The sequence below is a fragment of the Calonectris borealis genome, chromosome 1, assembly GCF_964195595.1.
Source record: "Calonectris borealis chromosome 1, bCalBor7.hap1.2, whole genome shotgun sequence".
NCBI classification, from domain to species: domain Eukaryota; kingdom Metazoa; phylum Chordata; class Aves; order Procellariiformes; family Procellariidae; genus Calonectris; species Calonectris borealis.
Genome location: NC_134312.1, coordinates 142,950,021 through 142,975,441, shown reverse-complemented (window position 1 = coordinate 142,975,441; position 25,421 = coordinate 142,950,021). Strand labels below are relative to the sequence as shown.

Sequence of the window (25,421 nt, the reverse complement as noted above, 5' to 3'; positions counted from 1 at the left end):
GTTTTTATAGACAATTTGGAGTCCAGGTACTTTCCTATTGATTTCAGTGGGATGTTTTGCTTGCTAGCTCTATAGGAGCTGCATGCATTTGTCATCCTTGATTACCAGGCCTCTTTCTCCAGGTTAGTAAATAGGGTTTTATGAAGATGTTGCTTATTTGGTCTGTTAACGTAATATTCCAGAGAAACTCATAAAACCACAGAGCACTTCTTAGTAGGTGAGTACAGTGGCTTAGTCCATTGACCATTTGTGGTAGAAACAAGGAAAAAAATCTAGTTTTGAGTCAGACCCTCAATGGTTTTTTAACTAACACTGCGAGTAAAAGTAACAGTGAAGCCCATGCATGTGTTGTTAATTCAGGGATTACGGAATACGCATATGATGTCAGGTGTGCTTTGAGTGATACAGAGCACCGCATGAGGTAATTAGGTGTGACAGCACCACTTATTCTTTTAATTTTATAATCTGACTACCCATCTCATGTCATTCCACCCCCACACCTGTCAAGACTCAGACTGCTGGCTGCCATCTCCAGTCCCTGGCAGCTGGGAGACATCGCATATTTATGCCTCTTTCCCACTCGGTGATCTGGCACATCAGACGTGGCCAGTCTGTGAATTCTTTGATATTATGGCCAGCTGTGCTTGACAAATGGGGTCATGGAGTAGGGAAGAAACCATAGTGCGGTACTGCTGCCAACATGCATTTCCCTTTACGGGGGCCCCACATTCAAAGAAGTGCTTAGTAGGTGGTACACAGTTGCAGTCCAATGTCATAGCATCTGCAGTCCAATGTCATAGCATCTTCCCTGTCGCATTACCTCAGGTGTCACATGCATCACTCTCACCATATGAAGAGTAACAGTGGGTCTTGCCTATGGGAAGGAAAGAAACATGAGATGTCTACCTTCCAGGCAAATAAAAGTTTGCTTATTCAAAAGAAAGAGTGAGTAGAGAGTGAGAACTTCCCATGTGCAAAAGACTCTGTTGAAAAATAGGAATGTCCTCAGTTACTGCCACACTGTCTTTCTATTGATTGCACTCTCTTTCTCTCACTATTACATCACCTATGAAACTCAACTTCCTTCCAAAAAAAGAGGTGGGGATGCTCACAGAAGGAATATTTTGTGAATATTTTGTGTGGCTCTTTAGCCAGTCTCAGCCAATTCATGGCAGGTGAGATTCTAACCCCGGTATTTACCAAAGTTACTAATGTTTATGCTAGCTAACTGTTCCATGCTGGTGCTACTGGACTGAATGAGCAAGAAAAGGTTTGCAGGGAAAAACAATACCTCTTTTTAGGTCAACAGGAATAGCTGCAAAAATTACACAAGTCTTCAGGGCGCAAAACCCATCTTCAATTTTATAAATCAAGAAATGGCAACAGCTCTAACAAGCCACTATTTCTACCACAAGATGATAATCTTCCATGATCTACTTCATGTGTTTCCCCACTGTGTGCAATGGCTTCTATCTTATTGTTTATCTTTTTCAGGAAACGTGTTTGAGGGATGATTAATGGAGTGTTAATTGTTCTCTGTAAGGACTTATACTGCATTTCATCATTCAAAATACACTATGGTCAAGTTGCAAACAATAAAAGAGAGGGAATTAGAGTAGAAGTTATACATATGCTTGTACAGCTTTTAGGATATTTTCATGTTAGCTGGCTACACTGAAAGATGGTGAATACTTATTTGAAAACATATGGATAAATAAAACCCAGGTTGGGTAAAATAAATACCTAAAGTCCTTGCAGTTCTTTATTTCTGCTCTTTGCAACTCTGAATAGTTTGGTGTGAGATGCCTTGGTAAACTAAACTCTTGGAATGATAAAGAGATCCTGTGATGTAGCTGCTTCTAGAAATTCCTCCATGAAATTTACCACCATAAAGATGTGGTCAAAGTGGACATATTTGTCATGTGCCCATATTTGTCATGTGTCCATATCTGTCATGTACTAAACAGTTAAGAATCTCTCATAGTTTATCATGAAGATTACATAGATAAAAATCACAAGCATAGACTAAAATTAGCAAAGAAATCTTTCTTTTACCGGTGTATAGAATTAGTATCTACCATAGTCCTAGGAAAATCTAGGAAAGATAGCAATGTAGATGCTGAAGGAATCCCAGGATTTCTCAGTTTCTTGGACAAGGATCTTGACTACTCGTGACAGATATCCAACTAAACTGTTTTTAACTGTCTCCAAAGATGGGAATTCCAAAATGTTCTCAAGAAAAATAAGACATTGTTCAACCGTTCTTACAGCAACAAAGTTCTCTTATTATGTAGCCTACAGCTTGCTTGGAGTAAGTTAACACTATTATTTCTCATACTAATGTCAGTGAACCTGAAAAACAACTGACCGCTGTCTTTATAAGGACTTCCTACACATTTGATTAACTGCTGTATTTAATACTTGACCTTTTTTTCTTAGGCAGGACTAACTCATCTTATTTCAACTTATCCTTATAGGTTATCTTTCCTAAAACACTTTCTTGGATTCTTTCCAGTTTCTTTGTATTTGGGTCTGGCTGCAATGAGAGTAATCATCTTCATTATCTCCATTACATTGCTTCACGCAATCCTCATGTGAATAGATTTCAAAGTGACAATGTTTTGTTTGAAATGGCATCATGTTGTTAAATTGTACAACTCCTACTCCTTCTTCACTAATTGTTTGCTGTACGTGTATTCAATTTCTTCCTTTTGAATATAATTTTTGCATTTTTATTTACTGAATAAAATTTTTTTGATTTCCAGTCATTTCACCAATCTAGAAAGATCACTCTGAATTGCAATTCAGTCCTATGTGCTTCAATCTCTTTCAGTTTCATATTATTCACATATTTTCAAAGTTTCTTCTCTGTACCTGATAGCCATTAATGAAAATGTGGGAAGGTACCAGACCTAAGCTGGATTCAGTTGACATGTCCTCCTAACTGACAACCAGTTACTCATGACTTCTCTTTAAATGTTTTGAAAACATCTGTTCTCCCACTTTATAATAGATAAATCACATTTCTTTAGTTTGGACATAAGTACATCCCGTGTGGCTACGTAAAAAATTCTGCTGAAGTAAGATATACCGTGCCAATTTTCTCTTCCCATACTCTGGACTAATTACTTTTGTGAGAAGGTAACTAGTTTGCTATTATGATTTGTTGTGAAAACTTCCAGAGCAGCTGCTTCTTATCACTGTATTATTCTACAGATGGTCTTAGATTGATTGTGTAGTAATGAATTAAACAAAGTATCTCTCTTGATACCAGGATTTGGCTGGTTTGTTTCCTCAACTACAGCTTTAGCATTTTTTCAGTCTTCTAGTACCTCAACTGGACTTCATGAGCTTTTGAAGATAATCACTAAAACATGTTTAGTGTAAATAGTGTTTTAGGAATTTTATCAGATCTTGATGACATGAATTCACTGCTTAATTCTCTGTTTTTTGCTTTTCTGGCCTATATTCCCACCTCCATTTTTGTTAGTTGTGTTAGGGATATGGTCACAGTGAACCTCTTTTTGTGAAAGCCAAAGCAAAAAATGTGTATACAACTCCAGTCATTTGGAATCTAAGCAGTTGTAATGAGACATCTTTTTACTTCTCAAAAAAAGATGTCAAACAAATCTTTTTTCTCCATTTTCAAAGCGAAAAGCAAGGAATGGCAAGTTTTCCTTTCCATGGAAACTATCCAGGACCTGCTTTGATTGATCAAGTAAAAATTGTGAAACCTTCTCAAACCAAGAGCAAGGACTTCATTTCCCAGCACTTCTCAAAATCAGCAAAGGAACAAGCTCTATTGTCTTTGAATGCATGGCTCCTGCTTGGCCTGAAAGACGAATGAAGACTTCTGAAAAAAAAAAGATCAATGAAGAGTTGTGTCCTTGAAGTAATGTGAATTTGTCATTGATTTATTTAACACAACTTGCAGATAATTACATAGACATAAAGGAAGAAGTTATGATTTAAATTCAATGTCCTATGACTGCCTTCATTTGACGGGTGATTCAGCACATGGAGTGACGCGTAGATTCAGGCCTAAGCACAGAAGGCCTGGAACAGACTTGGTTTCCCCGTGAACTTCTTTATTCCTACAAAAGGAACTCAAGATGGACATCCTGGACAACTGGTATCTCAGCAGAGAAAGAATATGACAGACAAGACATACGGCCAAACACTGCTTGAGTGTAAAAAGTGTTCGTATGATATTTGTTACGCTATAGTCACCGTTTATTTTGGAAGAGAATTATATTTTATAGGCCTCTCATTGGGAGTATGTTTTCATAAACGGGGTAAAGGCAAACATCATGGAAATTATAATACATAAAAAAAAGTTAAGTCCAATTTTGAGGGAATTTTGCAAGCATGCAAGACTTGACTTGAATGAAAAAAAGGTCTTGAGCCAAATCTTTCATTTCTTGTGCCTCCAAATCTTCCACTGGCAGCAGTGGAAATTCTGGATTGATGAATAAAACATTATCAGATGCTTTGTTTGATCCCAAAAGATCAAATGTTTGATTTTGGATTCTATTTTCTTCCCTTAACACAAAAAAAATTCCTCTAAATGGAAATATATAGAAGTCATACAGCATCCAAGAATATCTCTAAATTCACGTAAGTGTTAACTGAAGACTGGACAGAAGAATGAATAAAAGTGCTTGACTCCTACTCCAAAGCTAAAATGCTGACTTCAGACTCTTTTAAAAGAGTAGTATTATTACAAATTGTACTACCATTTCTCAAGAACTACTATAAAATAAAAAAGTGCTAAAATTAAGTAAAGGAACTAAAAACATATTTAATCTGTGACATGTTCAAGGAAAATAGCCAGATTAGAAAAGACCACGAGCAATCTAGTTAAAAATCCTAAATACTTGTTCCTTTCTTCATTAACTACTCTCACAAGCAGCTACATCCCTGCCAGATAATTTAGTTATATGCTTCACCTTGAGCACTGATTTGCTCATTTAGGGCCCAAGGGTTTAAACCATAAAAGAGAAACTAAGACATAAGTAAGTGCTATTTAATTAGGCCAGTAACGTAACTGCAATTTTAATAAATGCTTGTGTACAAACCACAACTTTTTAGCCTGCACTGACTTTTTTAAAAGTAAGTTTTATAAAATATTCTATCATACATATTATGTTCCTTGTATCTTCAGCAATGTCCTTGTCCTTGTCATTTAATTCAGCATTCTTGTTCTAATCAAATACTTTTTACTTCAAGTAGGTCAGTTCTGTTTACCATGATGATAAATATGCATTTTGCAACAACTTAAACTGGATAAATTTTGGGGTAAGGAAATCTTTGTTTACAGTTTTTACAAAATGTAAATACTAGAATAACACTCTACATTACTTTCTGTCATGTTTTGATCAATAGAGAAAATAAAAATAAAGCTTTTATTCTCATCATGTTCTAAAACATGAGCATAAGTTTTATGAACAATCAGAACTTTAAGAATTCAGGAATGTCCCAGAGAATTCATATGTTTTTGAGGTGAGTTAACATTTGCAAAATTCTGATTGGAGTCGTTTGTTGAAACATGGGCATATTCAGCATCTTGTAGCAATTATTTGTACAGCATAATTGATAAATCTTATTAAAATTATGTACATTATCCAATAAATGATCCTTGATTGCAGAAAAAGTATTGAAATTGTAAATGTATCCTGAAATATACATAACAGAAGTGTTAAGTTTTGACTAGGAAATCACATTTAGAAAGATAGAGTATGTGTAACACTACATGATTTCTGTGTTTTGAAATACTCTCACTGTTTGGAGTTCCCTATTTCCTCAAAACAAAATGAAAACCACAGTGAATACATTTTTTGGAAAATATTTTTTATTATAAAATGTACAGTATATTGACCTTAATATTATAAAACACTGTAATGTATCAGAGTCTTGTAAAGACCAATAATTTATAAAATGAGACCAAGTTCATTGTTACTCTTTCTAGTCTCATAGTCTGATTTAAAAATATATATAAAATATATAATGAATGACTTGACTGTGGCATCCTTAGTAGCTGGAAAAGGTTTGTTCGTATGTTAAGGTAACTAATGTCTGCATGTATTTTTATTAAAATAGATCACTCTTATTTGCTAAGTTAGTCTTTGATTTTGAAGAGCTGATAGTAGAATGAACAGAAAGGTTAGTAATCATATTCTATAAGGCTAGATTATGTAAAAGCGCTGCAGGGTATAAAGAAAATTATGTTTTACTAAAGCACTTCTATCACTGCAGCTCATTTATTAACAGTTAATACTTCTTTGGTACTTTTAAGGTGCTTGTTAAAACAAGGAATAGCTTTGGACTATTGACAACAGAGTACTTTAGGTCTCAGATGCTATTGGATAGCATGAAAAACCACACTACGCTGTCTTAACAATTTAAAGACCTTTTCCATCGTGTCCTCAATTTCAGTATGTCTACTGCCTCCTTTTATTGCAGGGATGTACTACCATATTGAGTACAAAAGCAATGCACTTTGCATGAAAATAGGGTTTTTTTCTGCCCTCAGCCTTCCTGGCTTTGCTGCAAGCAGTACTTTCCTTGTTGCACTCGCTTGGCAGTGACTTGAACACTAGTATCCAGCCAAAGGCATTTGTTTTAGTGTTAGAATATGTGTATGTAGGTTGTTTTCGAATCACTGCCTAGTATATTTTTAGCAGTGCATTTATAGAAGCCCGCATCCCTTTGAGTAGACTGCTGGATGACTAATGACCCCTGAGGGTGGAGGAATTTGTTTCCATACAGACGGGACTGAGCTCCTGTTGTCAGATGTGATTTGTCTGGAAGCTCCCACGTTATTTCTGCTTTAGGAATCCCAATGGCCATGCAATTCAGTTTTACTGAATTTCCAGGCCTGGCATAGATGACGGGTGCTGGCTCACTGGTGATCCGGGGAGGATAGGCTATCACGATGACGGGCACATTCATAACAGAATTGCCATACTCTGTGGACACCTTGCACAGGTAAGTGCCCCTGTCAAATACAGAAGCCTCGCGCACTGTCAGTGAGCCGTTCTCCAGCAGAGAGAAGCGACCCACAGCCTGGGGGGCATCCAGGACCATCCCATTGGGCAGCGTCCAGGAGATCTGCGCCCGCTGGTTTGGCTGGGTGACACAATGGAGCTGCAGAGTTTCTCCATTGATGATGCTCACCAGGTTGTTGTACTGGTTGCTGATTTCTGGCCTGAGTCCCACCTTCAGGAAGACTACCCGTTCCACATAACCTCCTGGGTTTCTGGCTGTACAGCGGTAAGTCCCAGCGTCCCCAGCGGAGAGGCTGCTGATGTGTAAGATCCCATCCCTCTTATGGTAAAATCTGTGCAGACGGCTGCCACTCAGCACTTCAGTGCCATTGGGAAGGATCCAGCTTGTGCTGGGCTTGGGGTTCCCCTGGACTGAGCAGTTCAGATTGATGCTGTGCCCAGCAATGGCAGTGATCCTTTCATTGACAGGGTCTCTGAAGGAGGGTTTCTCCAAATGGTCTGTGATGAGGAGCTGCACAATCAGTCTCGCTTCCCCTCCTTCATTCCGTCCGATGCATATGAGCTGCACCGCATCTGTCTGCCTCACCTCTCTGATGTCCAAAGTACCATTGCGATGCACAGTGATCCTGTTCCCATAGTAGGGAGCTGGCAGGATTACTCCTTCTGGAAAAGCCCATAGGACCCGTGGAGCAGGGATGCCTTCAGCTTTGCAGTCAATAAGTTTTCGGCTATCCCTCATGGCCGTCTCCCTCACAGATGTTATTGCACTGAGATGACCATTGATTCTGGGAGGCTGAACATTAACATGGATCCACACGATTTTCCGATCTTCTCCAGCGCTGTTCCGCACTACGCAAGTATAGTTACCACTGTCAGATCTTTGGGCCTTTTGGATGAGGAGGGTGCCATCCCTATATACCTGGTATTTGTCAGATAGGGCAGGAATGGGCCTGTTGGTTGGGGAGAGCCAAGTCACTTTGGGAGTGGGTTCTCCTTTGGCTTCACATGCTACTGTCACAACATCACCATAGGGTACATTAATAATGACGTACGTTTTGTTCCTGATAGTTGCAGGCTCGGCCACTACTTTGACCCGCACTTTCATCTCATCCTTCCCAATCTGGTTCTCAGCATAGCAGGTGTAGTCCCCTTCCTCTCTCAATCCAACGTCATTGAAATACAGGGTTCCATTATTGAAGACCACGTATCGCTTTGTCCGGCTGCCGCTGTCATCTGACTGCATGAAGGTATTGATCATGCTGCCATCTGGGAGCCCCCAGGAGATCTCAGGATTTGGCAGACCTGTGGCTACACAGTCAACTTTCAGGTCCCCTCCGTACTTGACCTTGTGATTATTCTCGTTCTTATGTTCTATTTTTGCTGGTTTCATCATCACATTCACTTTGAGGACCACGTAGTCATCCCCGATCTTATTGCGGGCCACACACAAATAGTCTCCTGCATCTTTATCTGTAACTGAATGGACAACCAAAGTCCCATTGCTGAATACTTTGATTCGAGTCTCCAAGCTACTGTAAAGAAAGAAAAAAGAACAGAACATGAGCTGCAAAATCACATTTTAGGTATTAATTATTGAGTGAAACCTGGGAAAAAAACAATTCAACAATACTGAAAAAAAGGAGAGGAGTATTGCTATTGTAGATAATTAGAATCGTCTGAGATGTCCAAGATATTCTCCACCAAAAAACAAATGGAAAAAGATAATTCTACTCATTTGTAACCAAGCAATTCTACTCTGTTACATTCAATGACTTTAATGGTGGTTTTGACCATCAAACAACCATAAATACCAAATGGTGGTATTTTTTGCTCTTCTGACTGCATGTACAGTATTCTGCAACGTTCAAATACAGGATCTTTGAATGATCTATCCCACACAAACCTATACAGACCATAACTATGGAGTCTGGCACTTCAGTCCTCAACAAAAAACAAATCAAAATGAGCAACTTCCTCTGGCCTCAGGTAATCTTTAGAACAATCACAAAGAAGCAAAACATGACTAAGCTTTGAAATATGGAAAAAAATACTTTCAATGTGCTAAAAAGCTATTATTCCTTTCCACTTCACCATGGAATCGGTGCATTGTGGTCAAAACTAATTTCCTCAGTAGCCCCAGCTTTCTCCCCAAAGAAGATCTGCTGTATTTGAAAAACAGCCCACATAAAGAGGAAAAATACCAGTATTTTGTTGCTATCGCTATGAAACGTAAAATGAATTCTGGATTTTGTGCTATCTACAGACTACCTAAATACATTTTTTGTCAGTATGAAAAAAATGATGAGTACATTCAGCTGTCAAGAAAGTTGTTGATAAGCGTGCATTTTCATTTCAGTACATTTCTCATCTGTCTCTAGTGCTCAAAGAGTGAGTAATGAATAATTTATAGAGCAGAAATTACGTTTTCAGCAAAGTCTTAGGACAGCTATTACAGTTTTGGAGAAGTGATATTTTACTTGATATTGTGAACATTGGAGAAGGTATTGTTTTAAGCATTTATATGCAACTAGGTTTACACAGACCTTATTGCAAGGTAACGTTTATTTATACAACGATGTTAAAATGATCATGCTTACTTAAATCATTATAAGATGATTTCTTTGCCCCGTATTTACAGTGTATAATGATTTGTACAACAGATAAACAAAATTCCGCGATCCCATTTCTCCTGGGGAAAAGCAGGCACCTATGCAACTCTATGCAAACTAGGCACATCGGAACAAGCAGTACATGAGTTGTACGTCTTAACTTTTGCCACTGGACTTTTTACTACATTTACAAGTGGCTGTAAAGGACAAATAGTGGCAGCTTATCCTAAACACCTGAAGATGACTTTTCAAGAGTACTATTGTTTTCAAGAAAATTACGCTAAATTATGACTTGGCTATCTTTTGATGTAATTTCAAATTCTTCCTCAAGGGTTGGTGGCCTAATTCAAAACTCACAGAAGTCAAGAATGAAACTTGTACAGATATGAATGGTCTTTTCTCTAAGTTCATCTAAACTGTTGTTTAGCTGTGACACCCCAATTTACCTGTGTAGGGAATCAATCATCCTTTTGGAAGGCAACCTCCATAGTATCCGAGGCCAGGGGTCACCAGAAGCACTACAGTCCAAATGCAGGATGCTGCCGTATGTTACATCTGTCCTCTGAGGAGAGCTCCCAGTGATCTTAGCATTAGATGCATGCTTCTTCACATGGAGTTGTATTGTTCTCCTGGCAGCTCCCACCATGTTAGCAGCAATGCACTCGTAGGTCCCACTGTCCTTGGGGGAGACATTGCGAATATAAAGAGTTCCATTGGGAAAAACAAATAAATTCCCGTTGACAAACTGAGAAGGTCGGATTTGCGTGCCATCAAAGAGCACCCAGCGGATGCTGGGAGAAGGTGCTGCTTTGGCAGTGCAGTGGATGTTAATACTGCTACCAAGGGGCAAGGAAATGTTCTCTTGCTTATCCTGCTGGATGATGGGGGGTAAGGCTGCAATGTGCAGCCTCACTGCAATGCTGTCAGCTCCTGCAGCATTGCTTGCTACGCATTTGTAAACTCCTCGGTCTGAAAAAGTTGCTTGCTTGATAGACAAGGTTCGATTTTCATGAAGCATTATCCTGTTTTCTGTGGTGGTGACTGTCTGCAAAATCTTCCTATCTGGGAAAATCCACGAAATATGTGGGCTTGGAGTCCCACTAGCCTGACATTCCATTGCTATGGTCTCTCCAAAATAGACCGTGACATCTCGATAGCGGGAAAGTAAAATTTTGGGCTGGTAGGCTACGACTGTCAGCACAATGACCAGTTTATCTACCCCATGCAGGTTCTGAGCTGTGCACAAATACTGTCCACGATCCTGAAGTTGAACATTTCGGATAAGGAGGGTACCATTTTTCCAGACTTCAAACCTTTGTAACCTGGTGTTGGCTGTCATTAGAGCTCCTGGGAAGGTGAGCGGAAAGAAAGAAACGGGAAGTCAAAGGGTTTGTCTTTAACACATACATCACTGCATTGAAAAAGGCTTATGGAAGATTTTAGATTTATTTAACACCAACTACAACTTCAGATGGATCGCATCTTCTGACACTCTCCATAACTCAAATAGGTCTTTATTTCTATTGCAGAACTAACCATACTAGCTTGCAAGCCTGTACAGTGTGGGAACTTTTAAGGGCTTTATGCTTTAGGATTCCTCTTAAATCTTTACGTAATTTCTCTTTTCCTTTTGCTTATGGAGATGACACACAATATTTAAGGCAGCAATGTTAACAAACCCACGCTCACAAATGGTGTCATCGTAAATTCTAACTGCTGTGAATAATCAGAGTTGACTGCTATTCCCCCTTCAAAAAATCAACTCGTTAAACGGTTAAAGGGTAGAGGTTTTTTTTACTACAAAGTTATTTTTACCTGTAATGATTAGTTGCAATTAGTCACATTTTATCTATAACGATTAAAAGAGACAGAAACTATTCTTCAGTGTTGTGGACTATTCCTGCCATCACGTTGCATTTCTATGCAACAACCCAAATATTTGTACCCTTAAAAAATTGTGTGGAAGAACACATTTTTCTCTGTCTTACCTGTAGAGACTTTTGTCCAAGTAATAAAAGGCTTGGGTTCCCCTACTGCATCACAAGGGATAAAAGCATCTGTTTCAGCAAGGATGGATATGCTCTGAGACCCTCTTGTGATAATTTTAGGTCTTTCTCCGTGTATCCTGAAATTAGTGGAAGATTGAATTACAGTCGAATTGTGTGGCGTAATGCCTCCCACATAAGGCACAGATGGAACTTTTTGATGACGATGGACATTTTTAAAAGGATGAACTGTAGTGGATATCTGTGGTTTTGTGCGCTGAGAGAGAAAGGCTGGAGCGGTAATCTTCAAAATCGCTGGTGGTGGTGATGTGGTGGTTGTGGTGTGTGGCACTGGAGGCACTGGAATAGCTGTAGCTTTCTGCACTGTAATCCTAGTAGGGGAGACCTGGGCAACCTTCTTCTCATTTGTGTCTTTTGGGACTAGTTGACTAGGGACCACTGGTTTAGGATGAGGGAATATCCTTGTTCTGTTGAAAAGGAATGGCATTCTGGAACTGGGATAATAGGGGATCCCTTGACTTGGTAGTCTCCCTGCTGTGCCTCTGTTATCTGGAACATAGTTATTTCCAAAAAATCTTGAATTAATATTGTATCTGTTCTGACCCTGATTACCGAACTTGCTTGCAGTGAATGGATTTGTTCTGTGAAATGGAGAGGCTTGCGTTGGGGTAGTTGTTTCTCTCTGAGAGGCAAAAGATTTTTTGTTCTGGATGGTATGTGCTGCATATGCTGTTATCTCTGGTTTGTTTGTGTAGTGAAGAGGCTGGTGTGTTATAAAATAGCGAAATGAACCTTGTGTTACAATATATGGAGGCTTCACCGTGCCTCTTACCGGAACGTGCTTTGGAGGCACAACAGGCAGTCTTTGGTTTAGGCTTGGTATCATTCCAGCGGGTGGATGGGGAAGGTTTGGAGTTATCAGTAAAGTGTTGTTTGACTTGCTGTTATACATCTCTTTGAATTGCTCCTCTTTCGACTGTATGCTAATCCTGTTTTGGCTAGAGGAAAGAGTAGGGTGTACATTCCGTCTGGAGCTCACCACCATTTTGTCACCATCTGCTTCAACTTGTTTTGCTTCTGGGAACTTTTCTTCATTGAAGGCATTACTTTCCTCGGTGGTATAATGAAGAGAAGGATGTGAAGTGCTTGAAATGGAAGGGGGAAGAGTGGCAAGTTTTATAAATGGAATAAAGGCAGTGGATGTAGTTGGAGGCTTTTCAGTTGTCTGCAAAGTGGGATCATGATGAAATACATGTGACATAGCTTCCTTTTTATCCAAGGAAGATAGCTTTGTCCCAGTCTGAGAAGCAACAGATTTCTTTATTTCTCTAAGTGGAAAACTCTGAGTTTCTGTCGCGCTGAAGGAGGAGGACAAAGTAATCATCTCTTGTTGCTGAGGTGGCTCAGTTATTGCTGGTGTTTCTAAAGATAGTGTGGGCTTCCATGGCTCCTTTGAAACAGAGAGGTCCTTAAAAACTTCCACTGTGCCAATAGGAATACTTAAGTCAGTCATAGTGGGATATATCAACTGGAACGTTCCAGCGGTTGTTTCATTAACCACAACTTCTGAGTCAAATAGGATAGGCTCTTCTTGAGATTCTGGTTTTGTAGATAGTATCAAGCTGTTCATATGGTCAGGAGAAGTTGTTGTGCTTGATTGTTCTGCCTTACTATGCATACTTTTAGAATCTGCTTTAATGCCCTTCTCCTCAGATATATTGTCTAATGAGTGGTACGTTGGCACTTCACTTTGCTCTGGTTTCAGAGGTGCACTTGACTCTTTTGTGGGAACGGCGTCATGTACAACATATGATGATAAAATCGTGATAGGTGCAGTCACTGGAAGTGCCAAGGTTTCAGGAGCGGTAGAGTGTGTCACATGTTTTGCTTCCGGTGGAGAAGCAGTAGGCCTAAAGAAGGAAGTTGTGTCCACCTCTCTGATTTTCGTAATTTTCTCTAAGACAACCGGATCAGTAGCTAATGAAGGAGTGAACTCCATGTGCTCCTCTTCCTTAGCCTGTATTTTGACATTGTTTTTAAGATCAGGATTTTCAAGAGTTGCAGAAGAAGTTTTGGTCACAGCTTCAACTTCAGGTGTTCTTGGAATGACAGGCATTGCCTCCGTGGTTAAAACAACAGGGGGGAAAGGCTTTGGTCTTTGTCGGATTCTGTTTGGCCTCAATCTCCTTCTCCCATAAGGCCTTTTTCTAGCATGCTGAGTAACAAGTGAAGGCATGGTCTTTCTATAGGGAGTTGTTGTTGTGGCCACAGTGGTCAATCTACTGATGGAAGAAGCAGTTTTTATCCCCTCTGCTGTTTTATGAAGGGCATTAGTACTTGGCAAAATGAATGTGGGATCTGGTTTTGGAGTAGCCAGGTTTCTATGTTCTCCTCCCTGAAAACTCTCTGCATAACTGCTGGACATGCTTTCTTGAGTCACTGTATTCCTGTGGGTCTCAGGCTCTTCCTTGCTCTGAATCCTGAGGGCTGTGACAGCTGGAAAACTTGTACTTAAGTCGGCCATTTTTGCTTGACCTGTGGATACTTCTTTGTGCTGGTGTATCAAGTCATTGCTCTTTTCTGTAACAAATGGAGAAACAGATGAAGAAATGGTAGTAGTGCCTACAGAATCTGTTGGGATAAGCTCATGCAACTGAGAAGGTGTTAAAATTATGGTGTCAACATTCATTGGGTCCACTTCATTTAACTTCACACTTGTGTCCAAGATGCTATGAAGATCCACAGTCTGAGATTCAGCTAGGACAGTAGCATCAAGTGGTAGCTCAGCAAAAGCAGAAGTTTCCTCTGATATAGAAGATACAGTCCTATCTACATTTTCCACTGTGAATGAACTGCTCTGAATATTAGGAAAGATTGTTACAATTTGTCTGGTTTGAGGTTCTTCAGTGAGAGCATGGATATTTTCTTTGACTACAGCTGAATTATCAGTCCTAACATCAAGATGCTGCTGGCCTTTGGGTTGCACAGTTGCAGACACAGGAGTCAAATACGGACCCGATACAGGGATTTCTACAGAGTATATACTTGCAGGTGTTTCTAAAGCCCTGTGGTTGGAGAAGGGTTCAGCTTCTGACCTTGTTAATACGGACTGAACTGAAAATGCTTTAGTGTTGTGGGAAACAGTGACTGAGAATGGTTCATCTTCACCTACAGGTGATGCATCAGCCGAGGAATCTACCACATCAGCTGCTCTCTCTGAAGGCGGAGGGCTGGCTACTGGATGAGGGACTGGAGTAGTTTTCTGCATGACGGATGGCAGCGCGGTTGTTAAAGAAATGGCTGTAGCTGCTGTTGTTCTAGGAAGATTCTTCCCACGGACCTTTGCCAAAATGTCAGCCCAATGCTGTGGATTAATTTGCTTGCTTGCCATATTAATTCTCCTTCGAGATTCAAATACTCTCCGGCCTTCAGCAACATTGCTGTCTTGGGTTCTATCAGTACTTTTCCAGATTTTCATTTTCCTTCTGCCTTTCTTCCCCTTTTTAATTTGAGCCTCTGGCACCTGGTCACTTTTTTGTTTAAAGGATATTTCCCGGTCTTTCAGGTGATTCTTTCTTCGTGGGAACTCATCCACACCTCCTGCCCCTGATCCCTCTCTGTCATCTGTGACCCGCCCTCTTGTTTTTGATGAACTTTTTGAGCCTGGGCGCTTTTTTAGCTTTATCCTTTTAAATGACCTGTCAGACACCATTTTATTTACTGTCACCCTTACAACAAACTGATCTGATCCCTGCTGATTGACAGCCACACATCTGTAATGGCCACTATCACTGACGTGGCTTTTTGGAATAAGCAAAGTACCATTGTCCAACATATACCCTTTTGAAGAGTTTGATAAATCATTAAGTATCTGGCTGTTTGGAAGAATCCAGCTCAGCTGTGGCTCTGGGATGGCAACTGCATTGCACGGCAAAACTATTGGATCTCCAACATTTTTTTCAACTCTCACTATATCTGAATCAGCTACCTGAATAGCTGGAGGCTGCACTAGAAGTCGGTAAGCCATTACGTCCACCTCATCTCTCACTTGGGCAACGCAGTGGTACAGACCACCATCAGTGTAACTCACTGCTTTGATTATTAGCTGACCACTACTGAGAATGGAAAACCTACTGTCTTTCTGATTAAATGGCGCCTGCAGTTTAGTCCCATCTGGAAAGAGCCACTGAACGGAGGGGCTCTCGGAGGCTTTCACATGGCAGCTCAGCTGACACTCTGACCCTTCCACCACGCTCTGCGCTGTCCTTGTGCTCTGGTTTTGCTCTATCATTACCCAGCTTCTCTGCTGCCCGGTGTCTTTGGTACGAATTGTCTGAGAAAACACAGTAAAAAAAGACAGCACCACTTTTTTCCCTGTACTCTGGCGCCTGTTTAATTGGATATTTATAAGAGGTTGCATCACCCAGGAAGGCTCAGCCAGTATTTGAGCTTTTACACCTGTGTAGTAAAGAGCGTCATAATCTGAGCCTTGCCTGTACCGATAGCTTATTTTAGGCTCTTTGCTGAGCATAATTTCCCTCTCTAATTTGACAGGTACTTCACTGTAATAAGCTATAAGCTTCCACAGTTTTTCATAGTTTTCTCGATTCATTGGACATTCAAAATCCAGTGAAATTGTAGCATTTATATCAATCTCCTGAGTCTGTATTTGATTCCACTGAATTTTGGTAGAGCCTGTTGGTTTTTTGATTTCACAGTTCAAGTGGACTACATTGCCATGCTCATCAGTCATATTTAGAGTAATGTTCCACGGAGAGGACTGAAGCTCCTCCAGAGGGAGTTCGTAACTGTCACCATCTTCTTCATCTTGAGTGCTGCTATTCTGCCTCAGTGAGGACTGAATGACAGGTTTCCTACAGGAAATATCTTTCAGGTTTTGAATATCTTCTTTCTGCAGCTGTTTCGGGCTGCTGCACTTAGGACAGAGCTGTCCCCCTTCATAGGCTTTGTCCTTTTTGCATTTTAAAACACCTGCAAGAAAAAAAAAAAGAAAGAAAAAAAGCAAGGGGGGAAAACAAAAGACAGGTAAGCTGAAGAACTCTGTTCTAAAGTTAGAGAACTCTCAAAAGGGCGAAATGGACCGCAGGAGGAACACATTATGGCACATGACACATACGGCAAGGCTTTTAAAATAGCACCGCTTTGTTTTCACAGTCGAATGGGTGCCCGACTCTCAAACTGACCACAATTTCTTCTGACTTTAATGAGACTTTAATCCTTCTGAAAATTAGATTCGCTGCCTCCGAATAAAATGGTTAGAAATTGAAGTGTTCAGAGCAACATTTTGTAAGCGAGTAAAAAGCTATGCTGTGTCAAAAAGTCTGCATCTGTACAGTGACAGCCTACCCATCTAACTTGTGGGTCTAACGTGAAGAGGACTGGGTCCTCTCAGCTTTCAAAAATGCACCATTTACCTGAGAAATGCTGGACTTCCTCATTAAATAATCCAGGAAGCTTTTTTATTTTTCTCTATTAATTAACAACAGTACTGGCAATACACAAAACATTCTACTGTAGGTACCAAAATCTGCTGACTAGTTCCTGCATTTACAAGCTATCTGTCAGCAGCAAAAAAAAAAGGAAAGTGTCACTTCTTCCCTGACCTCTGAAATAACTCTAAACTCCGTAATGATAAAATAAAAACTAAAACCGAGAAGGAGAACTAAAACAGGAAATTATAGCCTTGGCTCCTCTCTTCTACCAATGCCAGAAAGACTCTTGTCTGTGAAATAACAGTCATGTATTTATTGCATTGTTCTGCTCACTAGAATGTCAAATGTCGCCTTACATATTTAGTTTGGAAACATGTTGTAAATAAAATGTATTCCAGTTATTCTAGGAATAAGTGTCATGCTGATGACTCCTGAGGAATGAGGGATCTTTGAATGAATGAATAATATACGGCTGGGTTATAAGGCAAAATGCTAGGAGAAGGGGGAAAGACTGGCAAAATTTCATACCATTTTTCAATTGAAAAATATATGGCTTGCCAGTCTGACAAATCAAGTTTCTTGAAAAGTTCTTAAAAATGAAATATTTAACTGAACCAGTCTATCACTTGCAGATTCAAATATGATGTTTCAAAGGTAAGGAAAGCATGCTTCATGACAAAACTGGCCCACAATCACCTTGGCAGTGGCCACACTGGTCTGAAGAACTTTAACGTGATCTATGAAACAGCACTTTGAGAACTCTGTCTGGACAGAATTCCCAAAGAAGTTATTGTTATAGTTATATAAAGATACAAAATCTGTCATATGTGAAAATGGCATGGATAAATTCTTTCTCTTTCCAATAATCACTACTGTTGTACTGTAAAAAGGGAATCTAATTGAATAAAAATGCTAACAAGCCAACACTGCACAAGGAAAGAAAGTTCATCTAATATTTCATTGCTATAACTTACAGTGCAATCTAAGTACACTTAATACACATACTCATTTGGATAAAGGAGCGTATATAAGAATATTAAAATGTAAGTCAGCGAAATATAATATCAAAGTTAGATGCCTCAAGTATCAGTTCAGTCAGGAACACTTACATTACACATTCAAGTATCACACACACTGAAAGTATTGTCCTACAGCTAAGTGCAAAACTGCGATGAATTACATATTCTAAGATGACAAGACCCAGCATCATCCACCGTGCTCCAAATCGTTATATAAACTTTGTGACTCCAGCACTCATTTGAGACATCTTCAGTTGCAATTAAATGACAATTCCCTCTTAATATTTTAGCAACGTCTCTGGTGTAACACCAGTCCCTCTGGTCTACTATAGTAAGCACTTAGCTACCTAAAATGGGGTGCTGGTGAACTGAGATGCCCAAATTGAAAACTGACATTCAAAAAAACCCTCATTTAGTGTATTCCTGAGGCATTATAAAAATGTTTTGGCTTTTTTTTTTGCTTCTAGTATTTTGCTTCTGCACATGGCCAGAAGTGTTCTAGCCTAAGCAGCGTGACACTTATCTCACATCTAAGCCTGAATGAAGACAGACCAGTTATTCTAGGAAAAATATTGCAGGATTATAGATGTTCTCTGAAAATACTTAAAATAGATTTGCTCCATCATAAAAGGAAGTTGTGGTCAATGAAGAAACACAGATAGACATGAACGATGCATCAATGTTATGTAACAGCCTTAATGTTAATAGCATCAAAGTTAAAGGACTCATCCAGGAATTTAGAAACCCGATTTCCCTTCCTTCCCTAGCCAAACAAGTTCAAATCCAATGTTCCCACCTTCCACGAGAGCACATAATTACTAGCTTTGTTGGTTGAGGACAATTGCCAGCCCTTAGTCAAAGGTGTACCGCTGTGCAAAGGAATACACTAACGGGTTATAACCTATCTCCTCCTTCCAATTGTAAACTTTACTAAAACTTTTTGCGTCTTAAATGTAACAGCTAATTCCTTGTTGTTGAATACAGATTTTTAGCAGGTGACACACAACTGCTTCCTCTTTACACTGCTTTTTAAATATATGCATTTATAGAATGGTAACAGAACATAATAGTGTCCATAGACATCACGTAAGTAATAATACTCAGGAAACAACAAAATCATCCATAGGCAGAACAGGAAAAAAAAATCTAACATTGTGAGATGAAGAAGCATTGGTATTTTGGCTCTTACCTCCAGAAACTTCGTTCCATTCAAGAAACCACTTTAAACTGCAGTCACAGGCCCATGGATTCCCATGAAGGTAAAGGTTTTCCAGCAGCGACATGCCTTGAAACATGCCTGCAGGCAAGGTCCTAAGAGCATTTTCAGACAGGTAGAGATGTCTTACTGTTGACAGTTTGAAATAATCAAGGACCATAAATGTTGAAAAGGTGTTGGGGCGAAGCTGCTGGAGCAAATTTCCTTCTAAGTGGACCAGTCTCAGAGAAGTTAATCCATTAAAAGCATTTGGATGAATAAACTCGATTCTGTTGTGGTCCATGTGCAGTCTCATTAAGCTTGAAAGTCCTTGGAGGGTTTGGCCAGTTATGACTTTCAATTTATTGTAACTAATTTTGAAAACCTAAAAAAAAAAAAAAAAAAGAATAGAAGAGATTAATTTTGCTTTTTGATCCAAATCCAAACAGAATAGTAAGCATGTAGAAGTTCTCCTCCTGCATTCAAATATCCTTAGCACCACTGAAAAACGATACACTGGTCAAAGAGGGAAAATACAACTGAATATTAGTTGGTGTTATCAAATATGACATAGGCATTGTTAACAGTTCTCCAATGTATTTGGGAGGAAAATGGTATCTTAGCCCTATGAAAGGCACTACAAAAACTGCTTGTTTTTCTCTTCTGTTATTCATGGAAGTTAGAATTTATGAATTTTAGGAAGACCTGAGCATTACCTGTAGAGACACGAGATCTTTCAAAGCACCATCAGGTACATTCTGAATGTCATTTCCATGTATCATGAGCAATTCCAGTTTTGTAAGTCCTGCAAAGGAGTTTTCGACTATAGACTGTATACTGTTAAACCTGGAAAAAAAATCACATCCACGGTTACATTTTATGCAATGACTGTCATGGACTGCAAATGTAAAATTAGTATAACCTAACCTTCAGGAAAAATTGGAGGGATCTTAACGCACTGTCAAAGGGCCAGAAGTTACTGAAACATTTTTACAAGGCCAAATATACTTAGTTCATGTTTACACTAAGATTTCTTTTAACTCAATTTGTGGCACGTTAGCCATAATTTAGGAGTAAGAGTAATAAATAGGCATTTAAGTTCTAATAGTTGTCAGTATGTTTTTCCATGCAGCTCAGTTTATGGAATGGTAATAAATTAATGGCCTGTAGCCAACGAATGATGCTATGTAGCCTGGCAAACTAGACGGGCTGCAGTGTTGCCAAAACAGCATCTAACAATAAACGAATAAAGATTTGGAGAGAGGACATTAAAAATGGGTATCTCCCAAACAGCACAAGAAGCAGGAAGTCACATCCTGCTTCACTTACTGTTACAACATGCAATTGGCTACATCAACTAATTACGTAAGAACTAGGAATTGACCTTCCAATTATATAGTTTGAGCCTAGAAACTCCTTTTAGAGAAGGAATATAGAAAATCTACTTTTTGAAAACAATTCAATTTTGCTTTGGACAAATAAATCAGGTTTTATATGCCAATATGGAAGCCTTAAGTTTGGCAGCCTAGCTCTACATTTGGGTTTTCCATAGGTAGACATAAAATTAAATGTATGAGCTAATCTGGGCATGAAGTCTCTAAAGTAAGCATCGAGTTTTAAAGTTTTTTCCTATTTTTTAACACTTTCTAGAAAGGAAGGGAAGAGACAACGAGAAATTAAAATACTTTGACTATGGAGGAAATACTTGTAGATCCTGATCATGCTATCTATCTGAAGATTTTGCATTTTCTAAAAATTTAGGCTACCATTTTGATATTTTTAGTCCTACTACAGATCTACTAGGCTTATAGCAGTAATCCTGTTAAAATTCCTTATTTTAACATCAGCCCTTCTAAAAAATACGAACTTCTATAAATAAGAAATTTTCCTACATTATTTCCAGTTAGGCCAATAATCTTTACCTCCTGAATATATAGCATCTTAAAACAGAAATATGTTAAAAGCTCTTTTCCAAAATGAAAGAAATGCAACAACAGATAGTTAAGACTGTTTCTTCCTGGGAAAGGACACAACTCAGACAATGTCATTTGTAGTGATGAAATACAAAGATAGGAAAGGGCTTCTATGCCAGCAGTATCAAATAATGTACTTTTATTAAAAAACAGCCAAAACGCCTAAATAATTTAGAAGCCATTTCAAAAGCAATTTAGGGATAGAATTTGCCATAGAATATTGACGTATGGAGGAGGGGTGACTGTGAATATGTGTGAGTTTGAATGTGGGAGGAGAGGGAGGCATTTTTGACTCAAAAATGGCATGGAAGTACAGATTGCTGTAATGTGGATTTATTGAGTACAAGGGCATTTTGAGACTAAAATTGGGCTTTAGGTAGATAAACTGTTGGTGGATAGACATTTTAACTACAGAGAAGCAGAAGAAAATCAAGGTCCCTACTGTCAGTCATTGCATGATCAATCGCAGCTTACAGGCCTTGGGGCGGTCGTGTGAGTTCATACCAGGTAGTGAGGCAGCTCTGATATCAAGCAGAAGAGGACTGCGACTCTTGCACCATGTCATCTCACATAATGACCCTATGCAGCACTTTTGTGATATGCTGCCTGCCAACTGTCCCTGCCTTCTCGTCTCACAATCTGACAGATAGATGTGAGTTGGCAATACCCTGGCAGAGGAAAGTGAGTTGGCGCGTGAGCAATCTCTCCCCAAAACATTGATGTCTGCTTATATTGCACTTAAGTTCCTTGAAAAAAAACCCCAAACTCCAAAGCCAACAGAATAACTCTGTTTTTACTGTATTACTTTAAGATATGCTATATCTCATTGTTCTCCAAAATGCTACCCGGCTACATTATGGAATTTTACTCCTACTATATTGTTTTACATATTTAGTAGGAATCCTATAGTAGGTTTAATTCAATATAACTTTTTATGCACTATAAAAGACTACATGTAATATTTGCCAAGAAGAACTGACACCATGATATAAATATTTATTTGAAAATAATAGTAACTTTTCTTTGAAACATGAGGGCTACAGCTACCCTGAAACTTTCTCCATGCCAGTAATTGTAGCGTTTGAAATACAGCGTCTGCAAGTCACCACCCGTCTCTGCAATTCTACTTAAAAAGTACACGCGGAGATCCCGGTGCGCCGCACGTGCGCGAAGCATCCCAGGATTCCCCACCGAGAACATAAAAACGTTTGCTACAAACTGCCATACAAACCCGAAATTGATTCTTTCCACATGTTTCGAAATCCTCGCCGGCACGGCTGCTAAGGACCGAAAGGTGCAGTGGACTTCGGTGGGGAGGTAGCAGGCGCAGGGGCGGGGGCAGGCCAGGGCGCCGGGCGGCAGCCCCAGCCCCAGCCCCAGCATCAGCACCACGGAGAGTGCCCCCGCCGCCGCCCGCTCCCCCATCTTGTCGCCTCCCCTCGCCTCGCTCCTCCTGGGCCGTCCGGGGGAAACGGGGGGGGGGGGGGGGGTCGGGAAAAAAAGAGAGAAGAAACCATGATTTCGTAATCCTTTCAAAAAGCTTTATACACCTAGCGATGCTCTGCAGCGTCCCAGAAGGTCCGTAGACAATCGAGGCAAAGCTCAGTTGAAAAGAGGTTTTCTTTCTTCCAAGTCACTTGCCACTTCAAAGTTAACTTGTCCCCCGTAATTCACTCCTACTATTCTACTATACTAAAGCTATGCTGTCTCCCTCTGGTAATAAATTTTGTAGGTTTGTTCTATAGCCAAGGGTAGTACTTGTCTCACCTAAAAATCAGAAAACTTCAAGGGAAGCATCTACTTCACGCAAATTGCCATGGCTCCCTCTACAGTCAATGAAAGAAAAAAAAGCTACCCATATTCACTTGAAGGTGAGTGATATTAGGTATCTATCTACCTGATCAGATACCTAGAAATAGTACAAATCAGCCTCATTAGATCCCTAATTAGCTAACTCACCTAGCCTAGCTGCCTAATTTGTAGACAGGCTACTAACTTCCAGGAGGGTAAAATCTGGCTGAACGAATCCCATTCATAATGTGTGTGGGAAATGGCATCATTGCGAGAGAAAGTGAGTGAAAGAAAGAATTGGTTGGCCATAAATCTGGACTCTCTCATCCTTTGCCACGCATTACTGTGCGATGTCTGATGTGCTTTTACATAGTAATCTTAACCAAACAGGAGCTACGAATGATCAGAATTGATAAAACCCGACAATTTATTGCATAAGCACAGACCTCAGAGGAAATGTAAGCAAGGAAGTTTATCTTTATAATCTTGCCATGTCTGTCAACGCTCAAGCTCAGATTTTCAGAATTCTGTGTCTAAATCTGCGTGGCTAGAACCGTGGAGAGTCATTTAAAGATGCACACTGTGCTACGACAGACAAGAAAACACAACTGACCTTGAGCACTAATCATTTCTGAAAATAATTTATTTGGTAGATGTCTAATTACAGATTACGCAGCCTAACTTTGGAGAAATGAATTTGAAATATCCCTATTCTACCATCAGAATAATTTGAGCTCTTCAGATTAAAGCCATACAAGAATGCAGGCTACTATTAGTAGCAGAAATTTAGTATTCCTGCTCTTGTATAACTGCATGACAACGATGGAAAGGCATTCAGCTCTACTAGGTATTATGAGTTCCATTAGTTATTGCTTTTAGTATAAAAGTCAGATTTTCTCAGATCTGCTAGCAACGAGACACACATTTTTTTTTCTAAGACCATCATGTGCAAACCATTACAGTTCAAAGGAAAGGCTCATCGGGATGAAGAGGTTTCTCAAATATCTGTGGTCAAGTTAATGAGACGTTTACCATTCTTTACAAGACAAAAAAGCTTTTAATTTGCTTAAGAATATTCAGGTGCTGTTTTCCTTCATGTCCTCTTTAATGAAAACTGCCTTTAAGAAACACCCTGCCCATTTCAATTCCTTTTGGGAGGGGGCACCGCCTTTCCTTACAGGAGGTGCTCGCTGCGGTTAAGAGGAAAGGGCAGCGACTTGCGAGGGGCTGGAGAGGAGCAGGCCAGAAGGCCTTACCCGTGCTTCGGTCGGATGAGAAACAACGCCGGCCGAGCGCAGGGCCGCCAACGCCGCCGCCTCGCCTCCCCCGCAGCTTGGGCCGGAGGAGCCCGGGCGAGGCCGGACGGGCTCCGCGCTGCCCCGCCCCGCCGCCCGGGGGCGCTCTCGGGTGGCCCTCCCGCCCCGCCCGCCATTGGCTGCCTCCACCAACGCCGCGCAGCGCGTCAGCCAATGGGCTGCGGCTCCGCCACCGCCTGCGCTGCCGCCGTTGGGGCGCGGCTGCGGAGGGGCGGCGGGCGCGGAGGCGGGCCGCGCGGCAGGGCGGGGGAGGGGCCTCGGGCCGCCGCGCTGCCCCCACGGCTCCGCGCGGGGGCCGCGCCCGCCCCGCGGGGAGGTTTGCGGGGGGAGGGAGGGGGACGGCGGGTCCCGCGCGGCGCAGCCCCTCCCGCCGGGCCGGGCCGCGCGCCAGCCGCGGACATGGTGGAGGGGCCTTGGGGGGCGGCGCGGTTCCCCCCCACCCGTGTTTCTTTTTACAGTACCGGAGGGCAGATGCTTCCCGTTAGGGAACAACGTCCCCGCCGGGCCGAGCAAGGGGAGCGGACGGGCTGAGGGCGGGCGCCGACACACGGCGGCCCGGCCCCCGCAGGGCACCCGACCGCCGCCAGCGCGGCGGCCGCGCCGCTCCCCTCCCCTCCTCCTCCTCCTGCACGGACCCGCGAGGGACCCCCACCCCGACAGCCCCCAACCCCCGCCGGGCCCCGGCGGTCGCGACCGGCCCTGCGCGGGCTCCGTACCTGCGGCCGGGCGCGGCGCTCTCAGCAGGCGCTGCCCACCGCTCCCATGCCCCCGGGGGGCTGCGGGCGGCCGGCGGCGCGAGGCGGCTCGGCGGGCGGCCGGCGGCTACCTGGCTCCCGGCCTCTCCTCCGGCACCGGCTCGCCGAGGCTCATCGCAGCCCGCGGTGGCCAGCCTCGACGCCGCCTTAGGACTCCTCATCGCCCGTCATCTTGCGGGATCCGCCGCCGTGGTTGGGTCCCCCCGAACAAGCATAAGCGACGGGCGGCAGCCGGGCAGGACACCGCCTGGGGCGCTGCTTTTTAAATTACTCTTATTTTCTCTGAGCGCTCGCCTT

At 41.4% G+C, this 25,421-nt stretch overlaps 1 protein-coding gene across 1 annotated transcript; it reads right to left on the bottom strand.

Moving 5' to 3' along the window:
* Nucleotides 1–3,898: 3,898 nt before the first annotated feature.
* On the bottom strand, nucleotides 3,899–25,285 carry MXRA5 (matrix remodeling associated 5). The gene is made up of 7 exons (XM_075133732.1): nucleotides 25,086–25,285; nucleotides 22,494–22,715; nucleotides 20,006–20,135; nucleotides 19,284–19,674; nucleotides 11,605–16,614; nucleotides 10,063–10,963; nucleotides 3,899–8,539 (listed from the first exon to the last, which is right to left on the bottom strand). The coding sequence occupies exons 1-7, from the start codon at nucleotides 25,283–25,285 to the stop codon at nucleotides 6,628–6,630; spliced, it is 8,766 nt and encodes a 2,921-aa protein (XP_074989833.1). The 3' UTR covers nucleotides 3,899–6,627.
* Nucleotides 25,286–25,421: the final 136 nt, after the last annotated feature.

What these genes read in the sequence shown, in the direction of transcription:
- MXRA5 (XM_075133732.1), bottom strand. Translation starts at nt 25,285, where the DNA reads ATGAGGAGTCCTAAGGCGGCGTCGAGGCTGGCCACCGCGGGCTGCGAT. An exon ending in TTGGACAAAAGTCTCTACAG is followed by an intron (nt 10,964 to 11,604) that starts GTAAGACAGAGA and finishes TCACCTTCCCAG; the next exon opens with GAGCTCTAATGACAGCCAAC. An exon ending in ATGATTGATTCCCTACACAG is followed by an intron (nt 8,540 to 10,062) that starts GTAAATTGGGGT and finishes CTTTCTTTACAG; the next exon opens with TAGCTTGGAGACTCGAATCA.